Source organism: Rattus norvegicus, chromosome 19, assembly GCF_021556685.1.
Source record: "Rattus norvegicus strain SHRSP/BbbUtx chromosome 19, alternate assembly SHRSP_T2T, whole genome shotgun sequence".
Classification (NCBI taxonomy): Eukaryota; Metazoa; Chordata; class Mammalia; order Rodentia; family Muridae; genus Rattus; species Rattus norvegicus.
The window spans coordinates 30225882-30249972 of NC_141552.1; the positions used below are offsets into that span (position 1 = coordinate 30225882).

Consider the following 24091-nt stretch of genomic DNA (forward strand, 5'->3'; position numbering starts at 1 on the left):
TCTCTTCGTCTATCAACTTAAAATAATGAAATTTTTGAAAAGGCTAAACTCTCCTATAGAGACTTTTTTCTGTGCCAGTCTTGGACCAGGTCTTGGGCTAGTCTCCACCTAAAGTCTGCATCATTGGTTACACTGTTCTCTTAAATTCTAGTGATCCTGCAACTAGAAAATTGTGTACATAATTAAAAGTATGTGTGACTTGTAACAAGTGGACTATCCTTGTTAAACTTCATATATTCATATATTCTTTTTTTTTTCCTATAAGATGAATGTCTCCCCTTTTTTGCCCAGGCTAGCTCAAACTTCTGTGCTCAAATGTCTGTCTGCTTCAGCCTCCCAAGTCTGAGACTGACTGTGTGTGCCCCCATACATAGCAGCACGTGACAATTTCTGTTCGAAAATACTGTAGGCAACTGCTTTATTGTAAGAGACCTTACTGTTGGTTTTCCCTCAGATCGCTGTTTTTAAAAGATAGAGTTTCTTATTACGGTTGAATAAGCAAAAAAAGTGATATAAATTAAGGATGTAAGATCAAGGGGTGTTTGTGATAAAATATAGAAGACCATTATCAAAAGTATTATCCAAAACACTGAAAAGGGACTGGAAAGATGGTGCGCCCAAGGCTGTGTCCAGCCATCAGTCACAAAGACCCAAAAGGAAGGAGATAAGTGACTTGTAAGTTGTCCTCTCTCTCTCTCTCTCTCTCTCTCTCTCTCTCTCTCTCTGTCTGTCTCTCTCTGTCTCTCTCTCTCTCTCTCTCTCTCTCTCTCTCTCTCTCTCTCTCTCTCTCTCTCTCTCTCTCTCTCTGTCTGCTGTGGGTCTCTGTATTTGTTCCTTATTGGCTGCAGGAGGAAGCCCCTCTGGCGATGGCTGAGCATCGCTCCTGTCTGTGAGTGCAGTAGGAAGTTATCCTAGTACAACAGTAGTAAATTAAATTATTTTTGTTTTTATTATGAATCCCTCAATTAAAAACGGTAGTTTTTCAGAAATTGAGATGGAAGAATGTATCAACTTACTTCCTTAGCAGAGTTGCTCAGTGGACAGCGCTCTTGCTGTATCTGAGCCTCATGTCCCTCAGCCTGTAACTCTGTTGCTCTTTGTAAGAACACGGGTAGTGTTTATTGTAAATAAACTTAGAGCAAGTGAAGGATGTTCCTTTTCTAACTCTCTCCATAATACTTTACTACTTTCTTTCTAGGTATAAAAGTTCAGAATGTAGATGAAGCAGAAACTGTACAACCCACGCTCACAAAGTACAGCAGTGGTTTACTCGAAGAGGCCAGAGGAGAAATAAGAAATTTGTATGTACTCTTTTTCATGCTCATTTTAGAACTGTGTATATTGATTATGTCTTATTTTGATCCATCCTTCCCCTTTATTGTAAACAAAATCAGAGTGTGTATAAATAATTTGTCTTACTAAAATACAGCTAGTTCTATGGAGAAATAGCAGCCATTGTATGACTTGTTCTCAGTAAAATATGAAACTGGATAGTTTACCTAACTGATAGCAGGATTTCTGTTAATTTTACTACCAAAGGAGTAGTCACCTTCTTTCCTTCCTTCCTCTTTCCTTCCTTCCTTCCTTCCTCCCTCCCTCCCTTCCTTCCTTCCTTTCTTTCTTTTGAGACAGGGTCTTACTGAGTAGCCCTGGCTGTCTTAGAACTCACTCTGTAGACCAGTCTACCCTCGTACTCAAAGAGATCTGCTGCCTCTCAAGTGCTGAGATTAAAGGCATGTGCTACCACCACCCAGCCTAGAGACAAAATTTTCACTCCCAAAAAATTACAGATAATATTTTAGGTTCTGACTCAACCCTTTTGGAGAGGACAGGGGTGTTGAGAAGAATGGCTTGAATGTTTGGGAGTTTCCAATATACAGGATTTCAGCTCTGGCTTTCCTGCGCTTCTGTGAGACTTGAATTCTTCATCATGCCATGGTCTCAGAAACACTTCTTCTGCAGCGTTCGTCTTTTTTCCCATTCATCAGTTCCTAGTGGTTTCAGTGAGTTGTACAATGAACTTATCCATTAGCCTTTCCCTGGATCCTTGGAACACTGAATGAGGAAAGCAAGCATTACACTAAGAGTGTCAATCTTAGTACACTGCCAAAGAAACTGGAAATGTTTTCTTTTCATGTTTTAAATACCAATCACACTAGCAATCAACCTTAATGGAAATAAAGACTGAATGTTTTCTCATTCTTAGATAAGCAAGTGAAAAGCTAGGTTTCACAGCAATTTCCCACGGCTCACTGCACTGGGATGCTGCCAGGCAAGGAAGAGGGAAGGCTTGCTAGAAACCCTAGTTACGTTTGCACATCTCATGCTTACTCTCTGAAGTATTAATTGAGTGATATGGCAGCTGTGCACGTATAAAATAGCAAGACATTTAAATTATACTGTGAAGCATCCAGTAGATGGTCGGTACATACTGAACTAAATTCAAGCACAGTGCAGCCCATTGCCTAGAACAGTACCTTCTAAAAGGCCATCTCTTGAATTGTCCCAGTCATCACATCAGATCTGCCGCTATTTCACTCTATACAAAGGGAGTAAAGCAACTTTATTAACTTTTGCTTGCCCTATTTTATAATAAAGAACCACTTTTGCATGGACTTTAAGTACTACAAATTTCTCCTCAAACTGCAAATTCTGATCAAGATTGTTTATTTCAGAGAAAATGTTATTCAGTCACAGAGAGGCCAGATAGAAGAGTTAGAGCATTTGGCAGAGATCCTGAAAACTCAGTTGAAGAGAAAAGAAAATGAGATTGAGTTATCTCTTCTTCAGCTTCGAGAACAGCAAGCTACAGATCAGAGGTATGTTAAAACTGAAATGTCACTTTGATATGCTCAATTAATTTTAAATAATTTATCATGATCCATAAAAATCTAAATCATGAGCCAAAATTCAAACTATTTTAAAACTCTATTTCTATTTAGTATGCTTTGGGTAGAAATCCTGTAGACCTACTAACAGTATGAAGTACTCCTGTGAAGAAGGGGCCGTTTTCCTAGCTGTCCTATGGCTGGCAGCCACTCTCATCTGGTCTTTGTTTATGGACCCCACTTGTCTAGACTTCAGAAATTTACACCATGGGTGACAAGAGCTGTGCTGTTGTACCGTATGTAGATGTCCAGTCTTATGTGTGGGTTTGTTCAAACTTGTGGCTCCACAGTGCTGTAGTGAGTTGTAACCACCAAGATGGCAAGTATCCTTGGACTCAGTGTGCAAGAAAATCTGACATTGTTGTGGCTTACAGCTTCCTTGCCACCACTGCATTTTTAATGTTTTATAAAATAATATTTTTGTTCATATCGCCTTTGTCAATTTTTGGTTCTGATCCTATTTGGTTTTTTGTTTTGTTTTTGTTTTTTATTTGTGTGTTGACACTGTGCATTGAACAGACCAGTGTCTCTTCAGTTACCTTCTGAACAGACCAGTGTCTCTTCTGTTACCTTCTGAACAGACCAGTGTCTCTTCTGTTACCTTCTGAACAGACCAGTGTCTCTTCTGTTACCTTCTGAACAGACCAGTGTCTCTTCTGTTACCTTCTGAACAGACCAGTGTCTCTTCTGTTACCTTCTGAACAGACCAGTGTCTCTTCTGTTACCTTTTGAACAGACCAGTCTCTCTTCTGTTACCTCCTGCTCTTCACAATCTTTTCTTTTGACAAAGTTAAGGACAGTAAGTAGCTTATGGAGCCTCTCTGTCTATCTCAGCTTCAACAGTTACCAACATCTTACCGGTCTCACTTCATCTAAACTTACACTTTCATTTCCATTGATTAGCGAGCCCTAGACACACAGTCACTCAAAAACACCTGAGGTGGTATCTCTGTATTCAACAAAGTTCATGGTCATTCTTAGTGGTCATTCTTAGTGGTCATTCTTAGTGGTCATTCTTTGATAGCGCCCAGCAGCCGTTTGTATCTGACCTGCCTAAGGATACCTTTCTACTATCAGTTTAGAGGGCCCCAAATAAAGTCCACACTGCCTTTGGTAGTGGCATCTCTTTTCTTTTTCTTTTTGACATATCTCATAATGTTTTTCAAATTAGACTTAGTGACTTGACTTCTATTTCCTCTTTGTGAACTGATACTCTGTGGTTAGAGTCCTCCTCTTAAAAACCTAATAAGATTTACTAACTTTTCATTTCAGAAAGAGTGGGATCTCTTCTTTTAAAAAAAAATAAGAAAGGTTTTTTGGTATGAACATTTATTTAGTTCATGTCTGTGTGTGCATGCATACACACATATTGTGCAAGCATCCCTTATATTGTGGGAAATACAAGAAAACATACAAGAGTCACTTCTTTCTTCCCACCCTATAGGGTCTAGGAATTCAATCCAGGTCATCAGGCAGCTCAGCAGCAAGTGTCTTTCCTAACGAACCATGGCCCCACAAACCATGTCCCTACAAACCATGTCCCCACGAACCATGGCCCCAGAACCATGGCCCCACGAACCATGGCCCCAGAACCATGGCCCCACGAAGCATGGCCCCACAAACCATGGCCCCACGAACCACGGCCCCAGCACTAATCTTGTATTAACAAACTAACCCTACGTGGTGGTAATAATATGTGAAGAATATGAAGCAAAAGTGGGTAGTTGTGAATTTGGTGGGTTTTAAGGATTGTTACAATTTTAATTTTTATATGTATAGATGTTTTGCCTGCATGTGTGTTTGTGCATCAGATGTGTGCCTGGTACACACAGAGTCCAGAAGAACTGGAGGTACAAGTGGTTGTGAGCTGCTGTAATGATGGTACCGTGAATCAAACCACAATCTCCTAGAAGAGCAGCCACTGCCACTAATATTCAGCCATTTCTCCATGTCTCTTTTTTTGTTTGTTTAAGAATAATAAAAAATACATGAAAAGCCTTAGATTTAAAAGATTAGTGTAATTGCAGATAATTTCTACTCCTAAAGAGCTGTGTGTAAAACTGTATTATATAAGGAGATAATGTCTAGTTAAATTATATAGCATTCTTTTAGCATAGCAGAAGAAAGATGAATTTTTTGAGAATTATATGTAAATTAGGGGCATAATTCAAACCCTGGCTTTACATCAGTTTGAATAACCAGGTATCAATCATAATCCCCAGAAAGAACTGCTTTAGACTCGGCCTCCTTCCAAAACAGGGATGGTTTCTTGTAAGAAACAAGACCACAGGACCAGGCCTCATATCTGTGTGTGCTTTCTTAGTATTATTGCCAACATCTGTACTTAAGATATTATCTGAATAGAGAAATGCCGTGCAAACACGAGGGTCAGAGTTTGCATCCTGAGCGCCCGCCCATGTGAAAAGCCAGGCTTGGCAGGATTCGCCTGTAATCCTAGAGCTGGGAAGGCAGAGAGCAGAGAATCCCTGGACTCAGTAGCTAGCATCAAACTCCAGGCTCAGTGAGAACCCTGTCTCAAAAACTAAGGTGGAGTGCAGTTAGAAAGATGCCAAGCATGTGCCTCTCTGTACTTCACACGCATACACAAAAACCCCAAAACACACAATTTTATTTGGGGCAGGTTCAGGCTTGGACCTGTCCCTGTCAGTTTTACTGAATCAGAAGGTAAAAGGTTATCAAGAACCTCTTTCCCTATTATATTCCTCAAGATGCCGGACAAGATGGCTGTGTTAGCTGTTCCCGTCCTGGATGCAGCTGACCATCTTCCAGCCTTTGAGTAGTAGCTGGGAAGGAAATACTCAGGTCCTTCAGCCCTGGGCTAGAGCAGAGCAGAAAGGATCGACAGGCAAGGCCTTGTGCTTTCATACTCTAAGTGTGGCCAACAAAAGACAGAACTTTGGCCTTGAAAACTAAGCCATGGCCTTCCTTCCATGAGAATAGATTATTCACAGAAGAAGAAGAAGCAGTTTCTCTTTTTATCACATCAGCTATTAGAAGCAGAAACAAAATTACGTGCAAAGGAAAATTGCTACAGAAGCCAAAGAAATAAGTCAGTTAGTAACTTACTTCAATCATTCTATAAAACTGAAAATCCACACATTTGCTTAGAAGGAAAGATACCTTTGTTGAATAGCATGTTGTCTCTTGAATACAGTTCTTAAAACAAAAGAAATAAAATAAGGGTTTTCAAGGCCTTTTAAAAATTACGTTTACTTGTAGCTCAAATTTTTATGTGTAATAGCTATTTTTTGAAGCTAATAGAAAATTATTGAAAAACTTGGGGGAAAATGTAAAACTTGGTATAATTTACTATAGAGAGAAATCACAAAATGGAAAACATATTTGAACTTGTCTTCCACTGGTACGTTGGTTCAGATTTGAAATTCTAGAAGTCTGATCTGGATGCTGGACCCCTTGTTGTCAAGCATGAACCTAACGTAGCTGTAATCTGCAGAGTGGCGGCACTCGGTATTTATGGCAAAGAGCCTTTCATAGCACAGTACAGAAACTCCATAGTGTGTGTTTAATAGACCAGTTTGGTTTGCCATCAGCTTGACATAAACTTTTGGTTATCCAAAGCCCTTAATTGCTTTGAAGTTAAATCCCAGTGCTGCTCTTTTTTATTAAAGTCATGTTTTTTCCTGTTGTTGTGGTCTATTTTGGAAGACTGAGTTGTGATTTTTGCATATGTTCTACATAATGCCTCATTAGCAGAAAATCTTGTATCATTTACAAGTAGCCTGAATGTCTGTTGGTTTGAACAAAAATCCATATTAAAATTTAAACAATATAAAAATGCACATTTTCTGCTTATTAAAAAGGCTGTCTTAAATTAAATGCAAAGCAGTAACCAGCGAACACATGTATGTGAACATTAAAATCAGAACAGTTTTACCTTTTATTTACTTTTTTCAACTCCAAAAATATTTATACCCTTAGCAAATGTGTAACTAGTTTGTACTTTCTTTAAAAATAAGTATTAGGGTACTATTTATCTTCTTAATTAAAAATCATGTAAGCACCATTATGTCCCAAGGGAGGAAATGCAACCCATACATGTTTCAGATCTGACTTGCCCCGTTCCCTTTGGCAGACAGCAGACGGGCAAATCTTAAAACTAAGAAGTTCTTTGCAGCCATGCATCATTATAAGAAACAGCTTGACCGCTGGGCTTCTCTCTTCCCTTTTGCACAGACAAGATTACTTCCTAGCACTCTCAGTTCCCCCCAACATTTCCCTTGGAGAAGCAGTAACCCTACTGAAAAGCAGAGTAGTGAGATGAGCCCGTGTCTTCCTCCTTTATCTTACCGAGTATGCTGAAGGAGCCTGTTTCTGGGTCTTCTTCACAAACCCTTCTCTGGATCCCTCCTCTTTCTCTCTTGTCTCTCTCCCTTCTCCTTCCTCCCAAATCCTTCTCTGTTTCCTTCTTTACCAGCCTCTGACCCTTCCCTCCATCCCCTCTTTCTCCTTTCCTATGCCCGTCTCACCCCTGACCTCTGTCCATCCCTCCTTTCCCGTGTACATCACCTGCCGTACACTCGGGAGATTTTCAAGTGTTGGAGCATCGTCCTATACAGAGTTATTCAGAACCTTTAGTGAGCACAGTAGCAGCATTTAGTACTCCGTCCAAGCCTGTATGCAAACAGTCCTGATTGTTCCCATGTTTTTCATTGCTTTGTTTTTTCAGTAGTGTATTTTATTTCGTTTGTTTTCACTTAGGGTGCAACCAAGGATCAGGTGTTCATTGCTTGTCTTTTAAGCTCCCTTTATTTTAGAATGGTCCCTGCACTTCTCCAGTTCAATGACAGCTGTTTGCAGAATACCCCTCAATTTGGGTTTGCCTGATTGCCCAGTCCCCTAATTAAGAGGGCACATCTGGTTCTCTGATGGAAGGATGACAGGGGCCTGGGATATCCATGCAAACATTATTATGCCAGGGATGATCTGTCATTTTTAAAATACCTCCAGGTTCCCCTATTGTTTTTTAATAACTTAGAATTTTTCTAGCAACAAATATTTTACCCAAATACCATATCTTTTTGTCCCTGTGGCTTTTTTTTTCTTTTTTTTTCTTTCTTTTCTTTAAATAATACTATCTAAGACTTTTCTGGATAGCAGCTTAACACATTTTTTTCAATGCTCATGTAAATTGTTGGACCTGTAACTAGTGAATTAGCATACATGTCATAGTGCATAGAAAATGGAAACTTAGGACGGACTATTTTAAAAAGAGAAAGTCCCTTTAAAGAATGAGAAAATTTTAGCTCTTAAAACTAGATTTGAATGTCGACTCAATCACTTAAACACTTTGTCCAGATTCTTTATTTTTCTTACAAATGAGTAAAGAAATGGGTAGATAGTTCTCCACTCCGTAAACAAGTCTTGTACTCCCAAGACCTTGTATATCTGAAAGATTTGCCTACCCAATAATTTTCCTAACGTTTTATTTTTTTCATTTTATAGTCATCAGAACTGCTATTATTCCATTTATTCTTTCGGATAATTGTGAAATAACCTCTTCTTACACTGGATTGGAGTAATTGTATAAAGTGGAATTTAAAAACTAAAAACCCTTTAGTTCACTTTTGCAAGGTTAATAGCCAGTAAAAAGCACATTTCCCACTGAGCCTTTGGAAATACTAAAAAGTCCCAGATTCCCATGGCTGTTACAATAAACTTCCAATTGAAGTCCATTAAACTTGATCCTAAACATGGCCATCTCTAGAAGGTAAGCCAAGATCTGGGCTGCTCTTGCCCGAGGCCAGCACTGGGGCATGCCCGTTCTCTTCGTATCAATGTGAGAACGAGCATACAGAAAGTCTGTCAGCTGTCCCCTCCATTCCTGTGGATGGTGACAGTAAGAAAGTACTGAAGCTGTGGCTTGTGCTCTGCCCCAACGCCAGGAGAATTATGCTGTTTTAGCAGATTAAACTTACACGGACTCGTGTTCCTTTATGCAGTCTTAGGTCGGGGAGCCGTCTGTACCCATAATCACAAGGAGCGATTTTGAGCAAAGCCATTACCCCAAACATTCTTGACAATTTTAGGGAAAGTCAGTCTCCTGGAATTACTAGAAGCGTCTACAGTCCTCTTGAAAACACCCTGGCTAGTGTTGTGTTTGTTTGTTTTTTCACTTATTGGTGACCCATATTTCTTTCAACAGTATGATAATCAAATTTCTGCAACTGTTTAAAAGGAACATTAAAATGTTCTTAACTCTAAGATTGTTTTTAGCCTTATCCTCTGGACTCAGCCAGAATAAAACTATTTTTACAGTGATCTTTCCATTCTGTCTCATAAGCATGTGACCTCACTGCTTCCCAGAGTCTCCCCGCACAGCTTCTGTGTAACGGGGTCTCTCCCCATGCTCTGTAGGATGCTGTTCATAATCCTTACTGTAGCAAGGGATGAAATGTGGTGCATCAGGAGGGCAGGCGAGCGTCTAGGGAACGTAATATATGAGACTCCAACTGTAGCAAAGATTTCTGCTCCTTACACTTTCATATTATTACACTATACATTTCATACCCTACTGAAAGTTTTCTTTCTCCAGTGTATCTGGGTTTTAAGTTTCTAGATTTACTATGGCGCCCAGTAGCAAAGCTGGAGTCAAGTGTTTTCAAGGCTTCCACTCGAAAAAATTTTTTTCAGAGTTTATTGCTTGGCTGTTTCAAATTATACAGGAGAAAGTTGGCACACAGGTTGTTGAGCTGGGTTGCTTTTTCAACATAAAGTCTAATTTATTTCAGCTTGTTTTTAGTCTAGAGAGGAGCCAACAACTTTTCTCATAGTTTCAGAAGATCTGATCACAATTCTAAATCATGCCTGTAAAAACAGAAAGCCAAAAAGAGAATAAAGTCACTGCTTTCTCCAGCTTAACTTTATATCAGTTTTCAAAATCCTTGTTAAAATTTTGAGAAATATATGTTTACAAAGCATTTAATTAGAAGGCTTGATATCTGCAGGACATTTTACCATGTGTGATGCAGCTCACACAAAGGGACAGCTGTCAGTCCATCTAGAGCTTTACTGACTGCGAGTGGCTCTGTTAGAACATCCTCCTCCTCTGTGTAGAGAGACAGACGGTTCTCATGAGGAGATCTCTGACCCTGCTGCTGATGCGTTTTCTACCTCCTAAAGGAAGCCAGCCTGAGCTCTCGTTCCACGGGCATCCAGCCTGAGCTCTCGTTCCACGGGCATCCAGCCTGAGCTCTCGTTCCACGGGCCTTGGTGCTCACCTGGCTGCGCGAGGAGTGACGCCTGTGCCTCACTCACTGGCTCCCTCAGCATTTTTGTACATCTCTCTCCCTTCCTACCCTGTATCCTTCTTCTTTTCCTAGAGTTCATGTGAAAATGCTGAGTTGCTCATCCAGTCTGAGGAGACTCAGTTGCACATCATGACCACCAGTATCACGTGGCTGACTTTACTGTGGCATACTTTATTTCTCTGACCAGCACGTGTATATGACAGATTATCACCTCCAGTTATGTCTTCAGAAACTGTGTGGTCATTGGATAAGAATCCTTATCACCTGCCAAGCCCTTCCATGGAAGTGGAATTTTTGCATTGTCCAGAGTATCTGTGCTCTGTGGTAAACTGACCAAGTGCCACATTATTAATACAGTTGTATTCCTGTCTAGTGTTGGGAATAATTAGTATAAAATGCTTTGCCTCTTTTCCTACCAGTATTTTGGAAAGTTCACACCCAAGGTGTTCAGTGGAATGCTCAGTAGAACGCCACGAGTCAAAACATCACAATGTTTAAGCCCCTGCTCTCCTCCGCCAAACACAGAATGTCGGCCTCCCATTTAGGGGTGCCGTAACAAGGAAGTGACTGCCAGGACCTAATTGTCTGTTACTGACATTCATGTTAAGTGTATTTGATTCTTCTTGGAAACTTTATTTTAAAACAAAATATCAGAATGACTGCCTGGATTTGATCCTTAGCTCCCTCCTTCCCCCAGTAAAAAGAGCAAAGAACTGAGCAAGGCTCTGGAGAGATGGCTCTGGCTGCTCTCCCAGAGGTCCTAAGTTCCAGTCCCAGGACCCACACTGCAGCTCATAGCCATCTATAACTCCAGTCCCGAGGTATCTGATGCCCTCTGCCCTCGGGGGCACTCGGCACACGCCTGGCACACAGACATGCATATATTTTGGAGTCACATTCTGCCCTTCTGTATCAGTAAATGCTACATATTACTGAGTGGTTAAACCAGCTAATTCTGGTGAGAAAAAAGTAAATTGTATTTTTACTTCAAATTTTTTTTTATATTTTGAGTGAAAATGGTTTTGAATCTTTTTTTTATCCTTCATATTTTAATGAAAAAAAATGTAACAACAAGGAGAATGGCAATAAGCACACTGTTCTCTCTGTGCCCAGAACTGCTAGATAACTTGTTTTAGACACATAATTATTTTAACATTGTGTTAAGACTGTGCCCTGGGAAAGATCCAAGTTCTTGGACTTGTTTATCTTCTGTGTGAGGACAACTAACTGTGCAATGCCAAAATACAATGAACTTTCAAATATCAAAGAGGAAAACGGAGTATTTCAAGTCCTCAGCTGGTTTACAGATGTGTGAGCTCTGTAGTGCATTTTCTGGTTCCATTGGGCCTTGTGACAATGTTTCCAATATGTGAATGCTAGGTAAGCCTTAGAAGTAAAATTACTTAGTTTAAATACTGAAATAATTTTCTGAATTTAAAATTTTTACCTTTATATTTTTTAAAGTGAAGCCTTAAAATCAATGCCTCACAATTTAAAAAAAAAAAGTTTAAATGAGGCATTAAATTAAGGAACCTTTTTTCTGTCAAGAAAATAAATGCCTTCTGAGAACAGGTATTCATTTAGATCTATGATTAACCTTTAACAAGATCTTCCTGTTAAATTCTACATTTGCTTTAATCTCAGTAGGAAAAATACAAAATAGTATTGCAGCATATAAGGTTTCTATATACCCCGTGGACATCAAATAATCTCTCACAGCTAAAGGCACAGCTGCAACGTATTTAAATGCCAGCTTTGGGCATTGTTAGTATAAAATGCTAAGTCACTTATTGGGAAATGTTTTGAAAAGTTGAAACTCCAAGAGGAAACTCCAATAAACGATAATCTGTAATACTGCGCGTGCAGAGGGCATGGTGGGGAGTGAATGACGCCGCTGCCTCTCCCGTCCCTCCAGGAGAGCAGCCGAGCAGCCCTTTAAGGAAGCATAAAGTTTGCTGGTAATGCCGCTGGCTGAAAACTGATGGGTTTGTGAGGTCTTTCAGAGCATCCTAGAATGGCTGTCAGTCTTTATTATCATTGGGATGAAGCTAGCATAGCCATCGAGTTTGGAAGCTCATATGGTTCATTTATGCACCTTCCAGAATGAATAATGGCCAGTTCTTAAATAATCTGCCAAAATTACAATAATAGAAAACTCTAAACGACTTAAAATACAAGTAAATCAACCATAGTTGGTGTGTGCATGTGCATGGGTGGCTTTTGTTTTCCTTTTAACTCGTATTTTTAACTTTTTTTTCTTTTTTTTTTAAACACAACTTTAAAGGTCAAATATTCGGGACAATGTAGAAATGATAAAGCTTCATAAACAACTAGTGGAGAAAAGCAATGCTCTTTCAGTCATAGAAGGAAAATTCATTCAGCTTCAAGAGGTACTGTGCTTTTTCTATTTGCCGATGAAAAGGGATCAACAATTTTTAATAATAATATTTAATAATTCCACTAAAATTTCATTTTAATGTTTGTTATATCAAATGCATATAACTTCTCTTTGTATATTTTACATAAAAGAACCACTCGGGTTTTTATAACTATCAAGTCATTTTCATAAGTGCATCTGTTGTAAATCCTCTCATCCCAGCAACGTTCTTTTTCATCTCCTTTTTTCTGAGCTCGTAATGGACCTGCAGCCCTGAAGAGGTCTCTGCACGGGCACAGAGCTTCACTTTCACATGTGTGCAATAAAGACCAGAGTTAGGAATTGCTCAATAATTGCATCTGTTAAATCTTGCTTTGATGTGGATTTTGCTTTGTTTTGTGTTTCTTTGGTCACCACCATTATCAGAAAGTATCTGAGTGCCCATGGCATCAGCTGTCATTTATCTCAAGCCTTGACAGTTCAGGCTGCCGGGCCTCAGGCTTCCCACCCTCGGCCTGGTTTTCAAGTGACTGTGTACACTGGAATGTACTAGTTGTTGGTAATTAACAGAATGAGCTCTGAACATTCCAGATGGTCAGGGCTGAAGTCAAGTCACACTCTCTGAAGTGCAGAGACAAGGAAAGCTTGCATTGAGGGAGGCACGGGCTTGTAGGATTCCTGCTTCACTATTGAAGTAAATAGTTCAGAGCCTTCCAGCTATGCCCCGAGTGATGCCTTCCAACCTACAGGACCTCCTTTAATGCCAACTGTATACCTTCTGTATAGAAACACAAGTTCCTAGGAGAGGGGTCTGTTTTGTGAGGGGCAGTGTTAATTGCCTCTATCAATGTGCAGATAAAGTCTCTCTCAACCAAAAGTACATGTAGGAGTAGCAGTTCAAAGATGAGGAATTAAGACAGGAATTGACAAATGATTTTAGATTCTCTGGCTTCTTTGACTCTCTTGATTTCCATGTAACAGTGACTCCTGGTGTATTTGTCCAAATAGTGAAATAGGCAGTATCTGCTACCGTGCAGGTACAGCTTTCCAAGCGTAGCGTAGAGACAAGGCTCGAGAGGTTGTGACCAGCAGCCTCGAGGATGTGGGGTGCTCAAAGGACAGACAGTAAAGGTAGCTGTGGTAATGTAGCAGTGATGAGAGCGACTCTAACGTGCTCTAACCTGGCAGAACCGTCAGCTGTCCTCCAGGTGCACTAAGAAAGCCTTCACTGGGACTTAGGCAGGGCAGGTATTCCGTGTTATGATCCAGTGGTGTCTACAGAAAACCTTATTATAAATATTAACCAGTGTTATTTATTCTGATATGCATATGGAATTTAAATATGTAAAATTGAATGTAAAGCATGTTCACATATAAACTTTTCAAAAATTAAGAAGGGTTTATCTTGCAGAATTATATTTTACAGAATAAATATTTTTGCAGAATTAAAAAACTTATTGTATTAAAATTAGCAGCTTACTGCTCGACGTTGTTTATTTATGCTCTGATGGCAAATCCTTTCCATCTCTGTATCTTAGATCAGCAATTTTTAACCCATGCTGAAGCATTTAGACAGCATGTCCAGCTGCCGTAGCCATAGTAAAAGGGGGGAAATTACTAAAACCATTTTATTTACCAGTTTCTGTCAGCTAGTCAAAACCTAGGAACAAATAAAAGGGAAGACGGTTTGTGTTGTGTGATGGCCGACTGACCTTCTCTTTCTTTGCATCACACACACATTGTTTATGACATGGAGAATAAAGTGTGCACTGTTAATGTCCAGGGTGAAGCCAGGGTGGACTGTAATTAATTTTTCAGAGCCTAGTGTTAGACATGCTTACATTTTCCTCTCTTTGTTTTGTAGAAGCAAAGAACACTCAGGATCAGCCACGATGCCTTGATGGCAAATGGAGATGAGCTAAACATGCAGCTTAAGGAACAGCGACTGAAGTGCTGCAGCCTGGAGAAGCAGCTGCACTCTGTCAGGTTTTCAGAGCGGAGAGTGGAGGAGGTGAGCACCCCGGGAGGGAGCGCAGTCATTCGCTGCATGACAACCTCTCCACAACTGATTTGAGCAGTAGAAGAGAAACAGTTCAAACACTGAATTCATGTCAGAGTCCTGAACTAGTTGTTTGGTATTTTGAATGCGGCAGGATAGAGTACCTAGTACAGAATATGAATGCAAACTGATGGTGAAAATACCTGCAAACAGGCACTGCTTACATAGGGATAAAGAGCCTGGGGCAAAAGGAAAAGTGACATCAGGTCACATGGTCTGAAGAGGGGAGTGTTCCTAAACTTAGTCCTTGAGACACAAGAAGGGAATCTTAGAAATGACTCTTCTAAGGGAGACACTGTGCTCTGCTGTGTCAGCAGTTTTGAACAGTTATCTTTTTCAGGGAGGGTGTTTGAAAACTCACCCTTTTATTACTGTTGCTGTTTATTACCTCCAAACTAGCACCAAAGTCTGTTAAACTTATTCTAAAGAGAATGTTGAAAATAAAGAAGAATTTTTTTTTTAAATGGTCCTTTCTTTTTTTTTTTTTTTTTTTTTCAGAGCTGGGGACCGAACCCAGGGCTTCCTAGGCAAGTGCTCTACCACTGAGCCAAATCCCCAACCCCAAGAAGAATTTTAAGTACTCTATTCTGTAGCAAAAAAAAAACAAAAGTGACTACAGAACATGTTTATTAATAAAACCTTCAATACTATAGTATAACAATTCATATTTTAATCATAATGATCTAATTAAATTACAGTGTTATCTAAATCTTTTCTGAAAACTTTATTCACTAAGATAAACTAATAAAATTCTAGTTATTCTTAAGGGAATATAATTTTAGTTATTCTTAAGGGAATACAATTTTAGTTGTTCTTCAGATATCTAGTATTTATAGATTCCAAGGAGCAAGAGAAATTGTGTCCTTAAATTAGTTACTAACAAACTTGTTTGAACAATGAACTTGAAGAATAGTTAATACTCATGTTTATGGGCCAATTGAAAATTAATACAAAATGAATGTAATGATGGAATTCATCATGGTAGAAAGTAAAAAAATACTGTTTTTCCAGGGACTTAAGAAAAAGCTCTTAACACATTCTTTATTGAGTTCCGGCTCATGTTGTCATAAAGTAGTGCATACGTTTCTACTAAATTAAAACAGGAATATTAATTTAGTGTTTATTTAACGACATGGAAGAAATCAACACTGAATTGAATGCAGGCTCTGTCTGTGCTGTAGTCGGCTGCTGCAGGGTAAGGAGTAAAGACTAAGAGGACGCGCGGACCTCTCCTGGTTTCCTTACCATGTGGGTTGATAGGATAATGATGTAATGTATAATTTTATTTGCAGAGTCCAGAGTGCTAACCCTAAACCATGAAAACTCTTTGTAATTTTATTTTCATTTTAGCTGCAGGATAGAATTAATGATTTAGAAAAGGAACGAGAACTTTTAAAGGAAAACTATGATAAACTTTATAACAGGTAAATCACAATTCTCTTTCTTTCTTTAATCAAAGCATTACTGTCATATATCTAATTTTGATTTTAAAACTAGCAGCACATCATGACAAGAAAAATAAGCTTCTTAAAGGCATTAATCACTGGGTTTTTGTTTGTTTGTTTGTTTGTTTGTTTGTTTTTATTTATTTATTTATTTATTATAAGTACACTGTAGCTGTCTTCAGACGTACCAGAAGAGGGCATCAGATCTCTTTACAGATGGTTGTGAGCCACCATGTGGTTGCTGGGAATTGAACTCATGACCTCTGGAAGAGTAGTTGGGTGCTCTTAACCGCTGAGCCATCTCTCCAGCCCTAATCACTGGTTTTTAACCTGAGCTGTAGTCTGTCACCTCTCGGAGAACCAGGTTGTTTGTTGAAATAGGCAGTGTAGCTTGTTGACTAGAGGTAGGTAGACGCTATGTGGGACGGTCTGCAGCCATCCCTATAAATCCTCACAACACCGTGGTCTGTCAGATTCTACATGCTCAGGTTACAGACAAGGAAGATAAAACAAGGGTGGAGTACCTTCCACAGACATTATGTTCTCTTGAAGAGTGATGTCAGCTTAAGGCCTGAAGACGTTCTTTGAGCTTCAATTCTTTTCTCCTGGGCTTTCAAAAGACAGCAGATGTGGTCTGCAAAGGTTATCCTGCAATTATCTGTGTTCCTTTTAGTGAGACTCAGGCACCTCAGCGCAAGATGAGTTTTGAAGAACTACTTCACTTTCAGTTTTTAACGTGTTTCATAATTACAATATTTTACAAGTAACCTCTTCTGGTAATATTTGAAACAAAATTCTCCTCCATGGCTAAGTCTGGTTAAATGATTCTGATCTGCCCATCAGTGTGATTATTACCATTTTTCAGTATGTGTGGTAATAAGTGTGGAATAACATAGAAGCAGGTTTAGCATGTTTAAATATCTTTTATCTGATATTCAACCATTGCTTCATATTGATAATATACCGAAGCCTCAGAAAATGGTATCTGTGCTATAAACATATCTTTAATCTTTTACTTGACTGTTTTATAAATTAATATACTTTAACATTTTTAATTCTCACAAAGAGTGTTGGAATTTTGATTCTATGGAAGCATGGTCTCAGCCGGTGTTCAGCATTACCTTAGTACTTTGTACCTTTACTTTTGTCTGTTTGTTAAGGATTGGCAACAGTAGGATACCGATTAAATATCTGGGCCCTCTGGCAGGAGTAGCCTGGCTGACCTTCATGTGGAATTGCAGAAGGCTTCTAATTGTCCTTAATTAACTTGACCTAAGAATCTAGTCCACCTCTGGTTTATATTTCCATCTTTAAGGAACTGTGTGTATTGACACTGATGTCTCTCTATGTTTCATAATCATATGTTTACAATTTCAGGTGTCCACACAGAGTGTACAATGCCCTCCTAGGTGGAAAGCGATGGTAGCCCTGTGTTTTATAAGGGAAACAACCGAGACAGGAGCCAGACCTGTGCAGCCACCGCAGGCTAGGGTAACCATGTAGGACTGGACCCAAGTCTTTCAACTCTAAAACTTGATCCCCCCCCCCAAGTATATCACTCTCCCTGATTTTAACTGCATTGGAAAATCATCCATGTGCAAAGGAAGCATCTGTAAAATAATGGACCTATCGTACATGCAGAAATATTCATTGACTTATGCCTATCTCGAGGCTCTTGTAACTATAAATAATTTAACGTAGTTAAATACAAAATGCTAAGTATCATTTGGCCATTACTTCTAAATTTCTACTTCTCTCCAACTTGAGAATTTACTGGACACATTTTCCTGGAATAGAAACATTAGACTTATCTGGGAATGATACATAAATAGAATCTTGACAAAGCCTATCTTTCTCATATTTACTTAATCACCATAAAGTTTTATCTTTCCATAGTAGAAGATGATCTAAGAATGTGACTCTGACTTTGAAGGGTTTGAGGGCTTTGTTTTGTTTTGTTTGTAGTGTTTTGGGTTGTGTGAATTTGTTCAGCATCACTGAAAGCAGACTTCACTGGGCTGCTTACACATAAACTTTAAATGAGTTCCGTAGAAGTAAGTGGCTCTAATGAGCATCACAACAATGTCAAAAACCAGTGGCACCTAAGCCTACAGTCCAGCGTGTGTATACGCCGCTGGAGGTAGGACAGCAGAGCCCTCTTTCAGAAACAGAGCGAGACTACAGGCAGCACCATTATCCCAGATTCTCCAGCTCTCCTCTCGTCTCGCTCGTACTCATCGTTGCTGACTGTTAATCAGAAACTACACACACTGCTTCTTTGTTGGTCACCGAGATAGCGTGCGTTAGAGGGAGGGCATGTGTTTGTTATTCACAGTTGGCCGCTCTTCAGGAGAAGAAGATGATGTGCAGGCTGCATTCTCATCTTCCTTTTTTAAATGAAATTTTGAATGTGTTTATTACTTGACATGTGACATATTAGAGAATCATATGGTAAGATAAAACCCTCATGTTAGTACTTGGTATGAGACTTCTTTAATATGCAAAACATTTTTGACACAATGCCAAAAAATAAGAACTTCAAAAAATGTTCAGTTTGAAGGTTCAAAATAATTTTTTTGCAATTAAATCTTATTGTGTGCTAAAAGAAGCTTCATGCAATAATATGGTGAGGCTGTGTTCCATTTCTGAAATTAGTACAGTTTGAGTGCCAGGGAGCTGCTTGATGCAGTAGGCCTTCAACGACAATGGATACACACAACCCTCGGAGGCTTCTCAGCCCCACTTCTGTGCCTCTCCCGAGTGCGGGGCGGACACACACGCACGCACTTGTGAGCACAGACCACTGCTACCACCATCCACTCCCAAGTTTTCATTTTAAGGTTGGGTCCAGGATTCCTGTTGAAAGTGACTTCAAGGTATCAACTTTTTGAGAGACGTTGGTCTAATAGTTGTTTGTTTAATTTGACTGTTGTAGTGACCCTTTCAAGAAGTGAACACATGAAGTTGTTTATCTGCTCAGTTTGTGAAAGAGCACTGAAAGCCACCCTTAGACTGCCCGTGTGTGCAGCACAGACTCGTGTCTGCAGTCCTCTTGCTGAAGAACCTGTGGGTTTCTTTATGGGAGAGCGGATTGGACCCCCTTATTTCTCACACCCAGAAAGAAGACCCGAGGCTAGAGAAGACTTCCTTAGCTTTTATTTTGACTGTATCGTGTTTTAATCAAGGGTGTGTGTTAACAGTATACTTGAAACCCAGGGCAGCTAGTGGGCATGCTGTTGAGCCCATCCTGGAGGCTGTCACAGAATATGCTAGGGCAGTGGATAGAGACAGTCATCCTCCCTTCACTGCCCCTGGTGGTATATATAGAGCATTTCCATGAGTAAAACGTTCTTAAATACTCTCCTTATATGCAGATTTAATCATGTACACAGACCTTACGGTGAAAATGGAGCCAGATGTGGCTCACCATTTATAGCTGCGCAGATGGCTGCCAGCATAGAGGAATATAGGAAATTCAAAAGGAATTCGTCATGAAACGCCAGTGGAATGCAGCCCTACATTTAGAGGGAAGATAGCAGTGGACTAAATTCAGACTGACTTATGCCGATTTACACCAGTATTTTGTGGGCTTGGAGAAACCAGGCTGCTAAATTGCTCTTAATTTAAACACACACAGCTTCTGATGTCCCTGCCAGATTAGCTGCTGGTGATCTGCAGTGCACACGCTGATGGAACACTACTGTTTCTGATTGCTGGCCTGAGGGGACGGACAGTTGTCCTGTTTCACCAAGCTAAGGCTTTTTCTGGGCGGTACATGTTTTTAATGATAGAAGGCTCACACGCACTCACATTCATACCTATATAATTATTTGGCTAGACCCCAAAGTTATATGCGTTCTTCATTTTTAAGTGAATTTGTAAAGAAATAATCTGTAGTATTTAAAGTATATGTGTTTGATTTGGATTTCATTTAAGTCTAAGTAGTTCTACCTTTGATAAAAATTAGCTTAAGATATTGGCATATCAGTTCCATGGTTCTTGTTTTTAAGGACTTACGTGAAATGAGAATACAGAGGAAAATATATCATTTAGAGTGGCTTCTGAAATTCCACTTATTTTCAAGCTAATATCATTTTAAATGCAATACAAAGTGCAATATTCAAAATGTGAGATGAATACAGTTTTTTGAAAGTTGTGCCCTTTACAGAAAGTGTGTCTTTTGGGATGCAGCCTCAGGCCTGCCGGAAGCAGCATTAGGGCGTTCTAGGAACCTTTGTTGTCCTTTACTTTCCCACCAGTACACTGCCACACGGTGTAGACTTTTGTTTCATTTACTGAGTTTAAAATTAGTAGAGGGGTCAGAGCTGAGGGTGATTACCCAGTCACGTCAAGCTTCACAGATAATGGTTTTCTGCTGAAATGCAGATCAAAATAGGTTTTCCTGGAGTCTGGCTATCACCTGGGATGCCACAGAAACATGAATCACCGGGCTGCTCCCTTTGAAATGTCTTGAGTGTCAGGAAGCAAGCTGCTGAAGACCATTGTCTGCCATGGTCAGGACCCACTGGATAAAGAAATGGTTGCTTTCTCCCTCTGAGTAGCATCTACTTATTCCTATCCTGTGCCACATTCTGGTCTTCTATGCCTTGCTCGCTGGCAGACTTAAACCAGAACTACACGGGGCTGCAGATGAGGCTCGGCTGGTAGAGTATAGAGCCCTAGGTTCTATCAGCACCACATAACTATGTGTGGTGGTGCATGCCCAGAGCCTCAGCCCTTGAGAGGTGGGCACCAGGCCACAAGATTCAGGTCATTCTCAACTACATAGAGAGCTCAAGACCAGCCTGTGCTAGAAACCCTGTCTCAAAAGAGCGAAGCACTCTGCTTTTGTTAAGGAATTGATCATAATTCTGTCTTCATAATCTTATCTGTGTTAACAGTCGAGTCATCTCTTCTTAGCCTGTTGGATTTATTGTTAGAGTAAAGCTGCCTTTGCACCACTTCTTAGTGTCAGGGTTACCACCATACAGCTGAGTGTGCCACCATTAGCCGTTTCCTCGGAATTAGATGGAGATCAGGTGAAGATGGTTTGGGGTTTTTTTTGTTTGTTTGTTTGTTTTATTATGTTTTGTTTTTGGTATTGAGTGGCCTTGTAAGTGAGGAGGACAGTCCCGCCTGTTAGTTACTGAGGTTTGGAACCGTGGATTCCTCTGGAGTATGTACAGTATCTGAATTCCTTTACTAGTCCACAAAAGCCGAGTGTTGCCAACTTTTCTGGCTTTGGAGCTCTAAATTAAGGCCAGTTCCTTTGCTCATCCCACAAACTCTTTCATGTTCCCTAACCGCAGCCTGAGCAAGGCGCCTCGGTTTCAACAGCAGCAGACCAGCATATGTTTACTTAATTCCTAAGACATGATGACAGTGGTCTCTGTGCCACTAAAAGCTTTCTCTTTATTATTTTCGGGTGAAGCTGACTTCCCAGCTCTCCTGCCTGTCACGTGTATTTTACAGTGCCTTCAGTGCTGCCCACGAAGAGCAGTGGAAGTTAAAGGAGCAGCAGATGAAGGTACAGATTGCCCAGCTCGAAACCGCCTTAAAATCTGACCTCACAGACAAAGCCGAAGTCCTTGACCAATTAAAGACTGAACGAGGTACACAGAAATAACCACCCGTTCACCCACACAGGCCTCCGATGCTTATTCGCTGAGCTCATCAGTCCTTCATGTGTGCCTACTGTGTGCCAGTCATCCTGCCCTCCTCTATGAACACAGCTTATATCTCTGTGTGTGTGTGCGTGTGTGTGTGTGTGCGCGTGTGTGTGTAATATGTGGCATATATATGTACATATATATGCCTCATATGTACACCAAAGGAATTGTTTCCCAGAGCCCCTTTTATCCAAGTTGTCTTTTGTTAGTTTAATTAGTTTAATTCCCTAAATTCTGATCTTTTCTTTATTTCACAGTCCACAATATTCATATTCAATATTTATTGAACATTGTTCTAAGTTCCCAGAATACAGCAAAGAAAGACTTGCCCTCGTAACGCATGGAAGCCAGCAGTAGTTAGAGAAGTCTGTAATGGTACAGGTAATGGCAGATGCAGTGGGAAAATCCAAAGATCGCTTCTCGCTGCCTTTGACAGGTCAAACCGGAACAATCCAATAGTGAGATGTCTGCATCTATTCTATTAACCAGGATGCCTTGTCCAAAAGTGATGTTCATTAAACATGAGTATATTAGGTCTTGTCTCATAGAAGTGAAATGCAGTTAAGCTGTCTGGGCTGCTGTATCACACACTGGCTTATATATACCCGCTGCACACACACACACACACACACACACACACACACACACACACACAGTGTTGGGACCCGTATGATAGGCCCAGGATGGGGTTGGGGATTTAACTCAGTGGTAGAGCGCTTGTCTAGCAAGCGCAAGGCCCTGGGTTCGGTCCTCAGCTCTGAAAAAAAGAAAAAAAAAAAAAAGATAGGCCCAGGAACACGGTAATAAGGCTGCTCCTTTGTAACATTTGCAGTTCAGTCACACAAGAATTTAGAAGTCTGATACAGCAGGCACGGTGGTGCATGCCTCTAATCATAGCACTCAGGAGACCGAGACAGGTCTGCAAACTCCAGACCCCCCCTTGGGCCCTGTGTTGACAACAAAAACAGTTTAATACAGACTTAGTAAGAAAAAATATATTTTTAGTTAGTACTCTTACCACAGAGTCACATTTTATTGTACAAATGGAGCATATTTCTTAATGTTTAATATTCCTAAAACCAGAGTGCATCTACAAGCAATAATGCTTTAAAACTACTTATACATGTTTATACATTTCACAATCCTAAAGAATCATTGGAGTCTTTATTGCAATGAGGCACAGTAGTCAGGGCTTATCCACCCAGCGATTAATTTGACTGATACGTTGTATGAGTTTCTCTGGAGGAGTGTGCATGCTATTAAGTGATGACGTGCTTTCTGACCCGGTGGGTTTCTCAGTGCTTTGTCATAAGAGTTGCCCAGTGAGTTCTTGTTCACTGATAAAACAGAAGTTCCCTTTGGCCAATTCCATTTTACAAAAAATAAGTCTCTCATTCTTAAAATACCAGAGTCACTTGTTGTTAAAAGACCAGGGAAGTGAGGACAGTTAGACACTCTGAAGTTAAAGCATTGTGCCACCAAGCCTCTGACCTGAGTCTGCTCACCCAGATCCCACAGAGAGAGAGAGAGAGAGAGAAAGAGAGAGAGAGAGAGAGAGACAGCACCACATCCTTCAAAACAAAACTCTTATCAGGGGTAGAATCTTAATTTCTTTTTAAACTATTGTTTTTTTCTTTGATTTTGATAATTCTTTTTTTAAATTTTTAAATTTTTTTTTTCGGAGCTGGGGACCGAACCCAGGGCCTTGCGCTTGCTAGGCAAGCGCTCTACCATTGAGCTAAATCCCCAACCCCTGATAATTCTTTTATTAAGTATTATAGTTGCTAAGATATTCTGATAAGGTATTCTGATATCACCTAGCCAACCTCATCTTTTTCACTGCTTCTTGTCTTTATGGATCCTTTGAATATTAAAAATAATGCCATGAGCACGCTGTGGAGGAGGTCCAGATCTGCTGCAGCAGCACTCGTTAGTCTCTGCTCTTCCCACGTTGTTAATGTGTTGGTGGGTATGTACACATGCTCGCGCGTGCACACACACACACACACACACGCACACACGCACACACGCACACACTCGGGAGGATCAAGGTTTATGGTGTGCTCTCTGACTCACTGGCCTCTGAAGTCAGTCCTCTGGTCTGAGTCCAGTCCGTGTTAGCACTGTGGACAGTGCATGCTACCGTTCCCACTGTGATGTGTAGGAGGTGACGCAGCAGTCGCCGATGGTGAAAGTAAAGAAATAATGTTTGCAGCATGAGCCACAGCGTCCTACATAAACCCTTAACACAGTTATCTAACTACTGTCTAAGTAAAAGTCGCCGGAACTGGGATTCCTCAGTTATTTTCTCTGAAGAGTTTCCAAATGGAAGGATTTAGATCTTTATTTATAAAACTGTTAAAA

The 24091-nt window shown here is 40.2% G+C and overlaps 1 protein-coding gene across 8 annotated transcripts in view; it reads left to right on the forward strand.

Annotated features, from left to right (window-relative positions):
• Positions 1-24091, forward strand: part of Rpgrip1l (Rpgrip1-like) — a 92311-nt gene that overhangs the window by 11122 nt on the left and 57098 nt on the right. For 6 of the 8 annotated variants that reach the window (XM_087594507.1, XM_087594508.1, XM_087594506.1 and 3 more), the window contains 6 exon segments: positions 1199-1301; positions 2676-2819; positions 12462-12567; positions 14419-14565; positions 15964-16037; positions 21531-21670. In XM_087594507.1, the coding sequence (XP_087450633.1) occupies positions 1199-1301; positions 2676-2819; positions 12462-12567; positions 14419-14565; positions 15964-16037; positions 21531-21670 (714 nt within the window). 8 annotated transcript variants of the gene reach the window in all.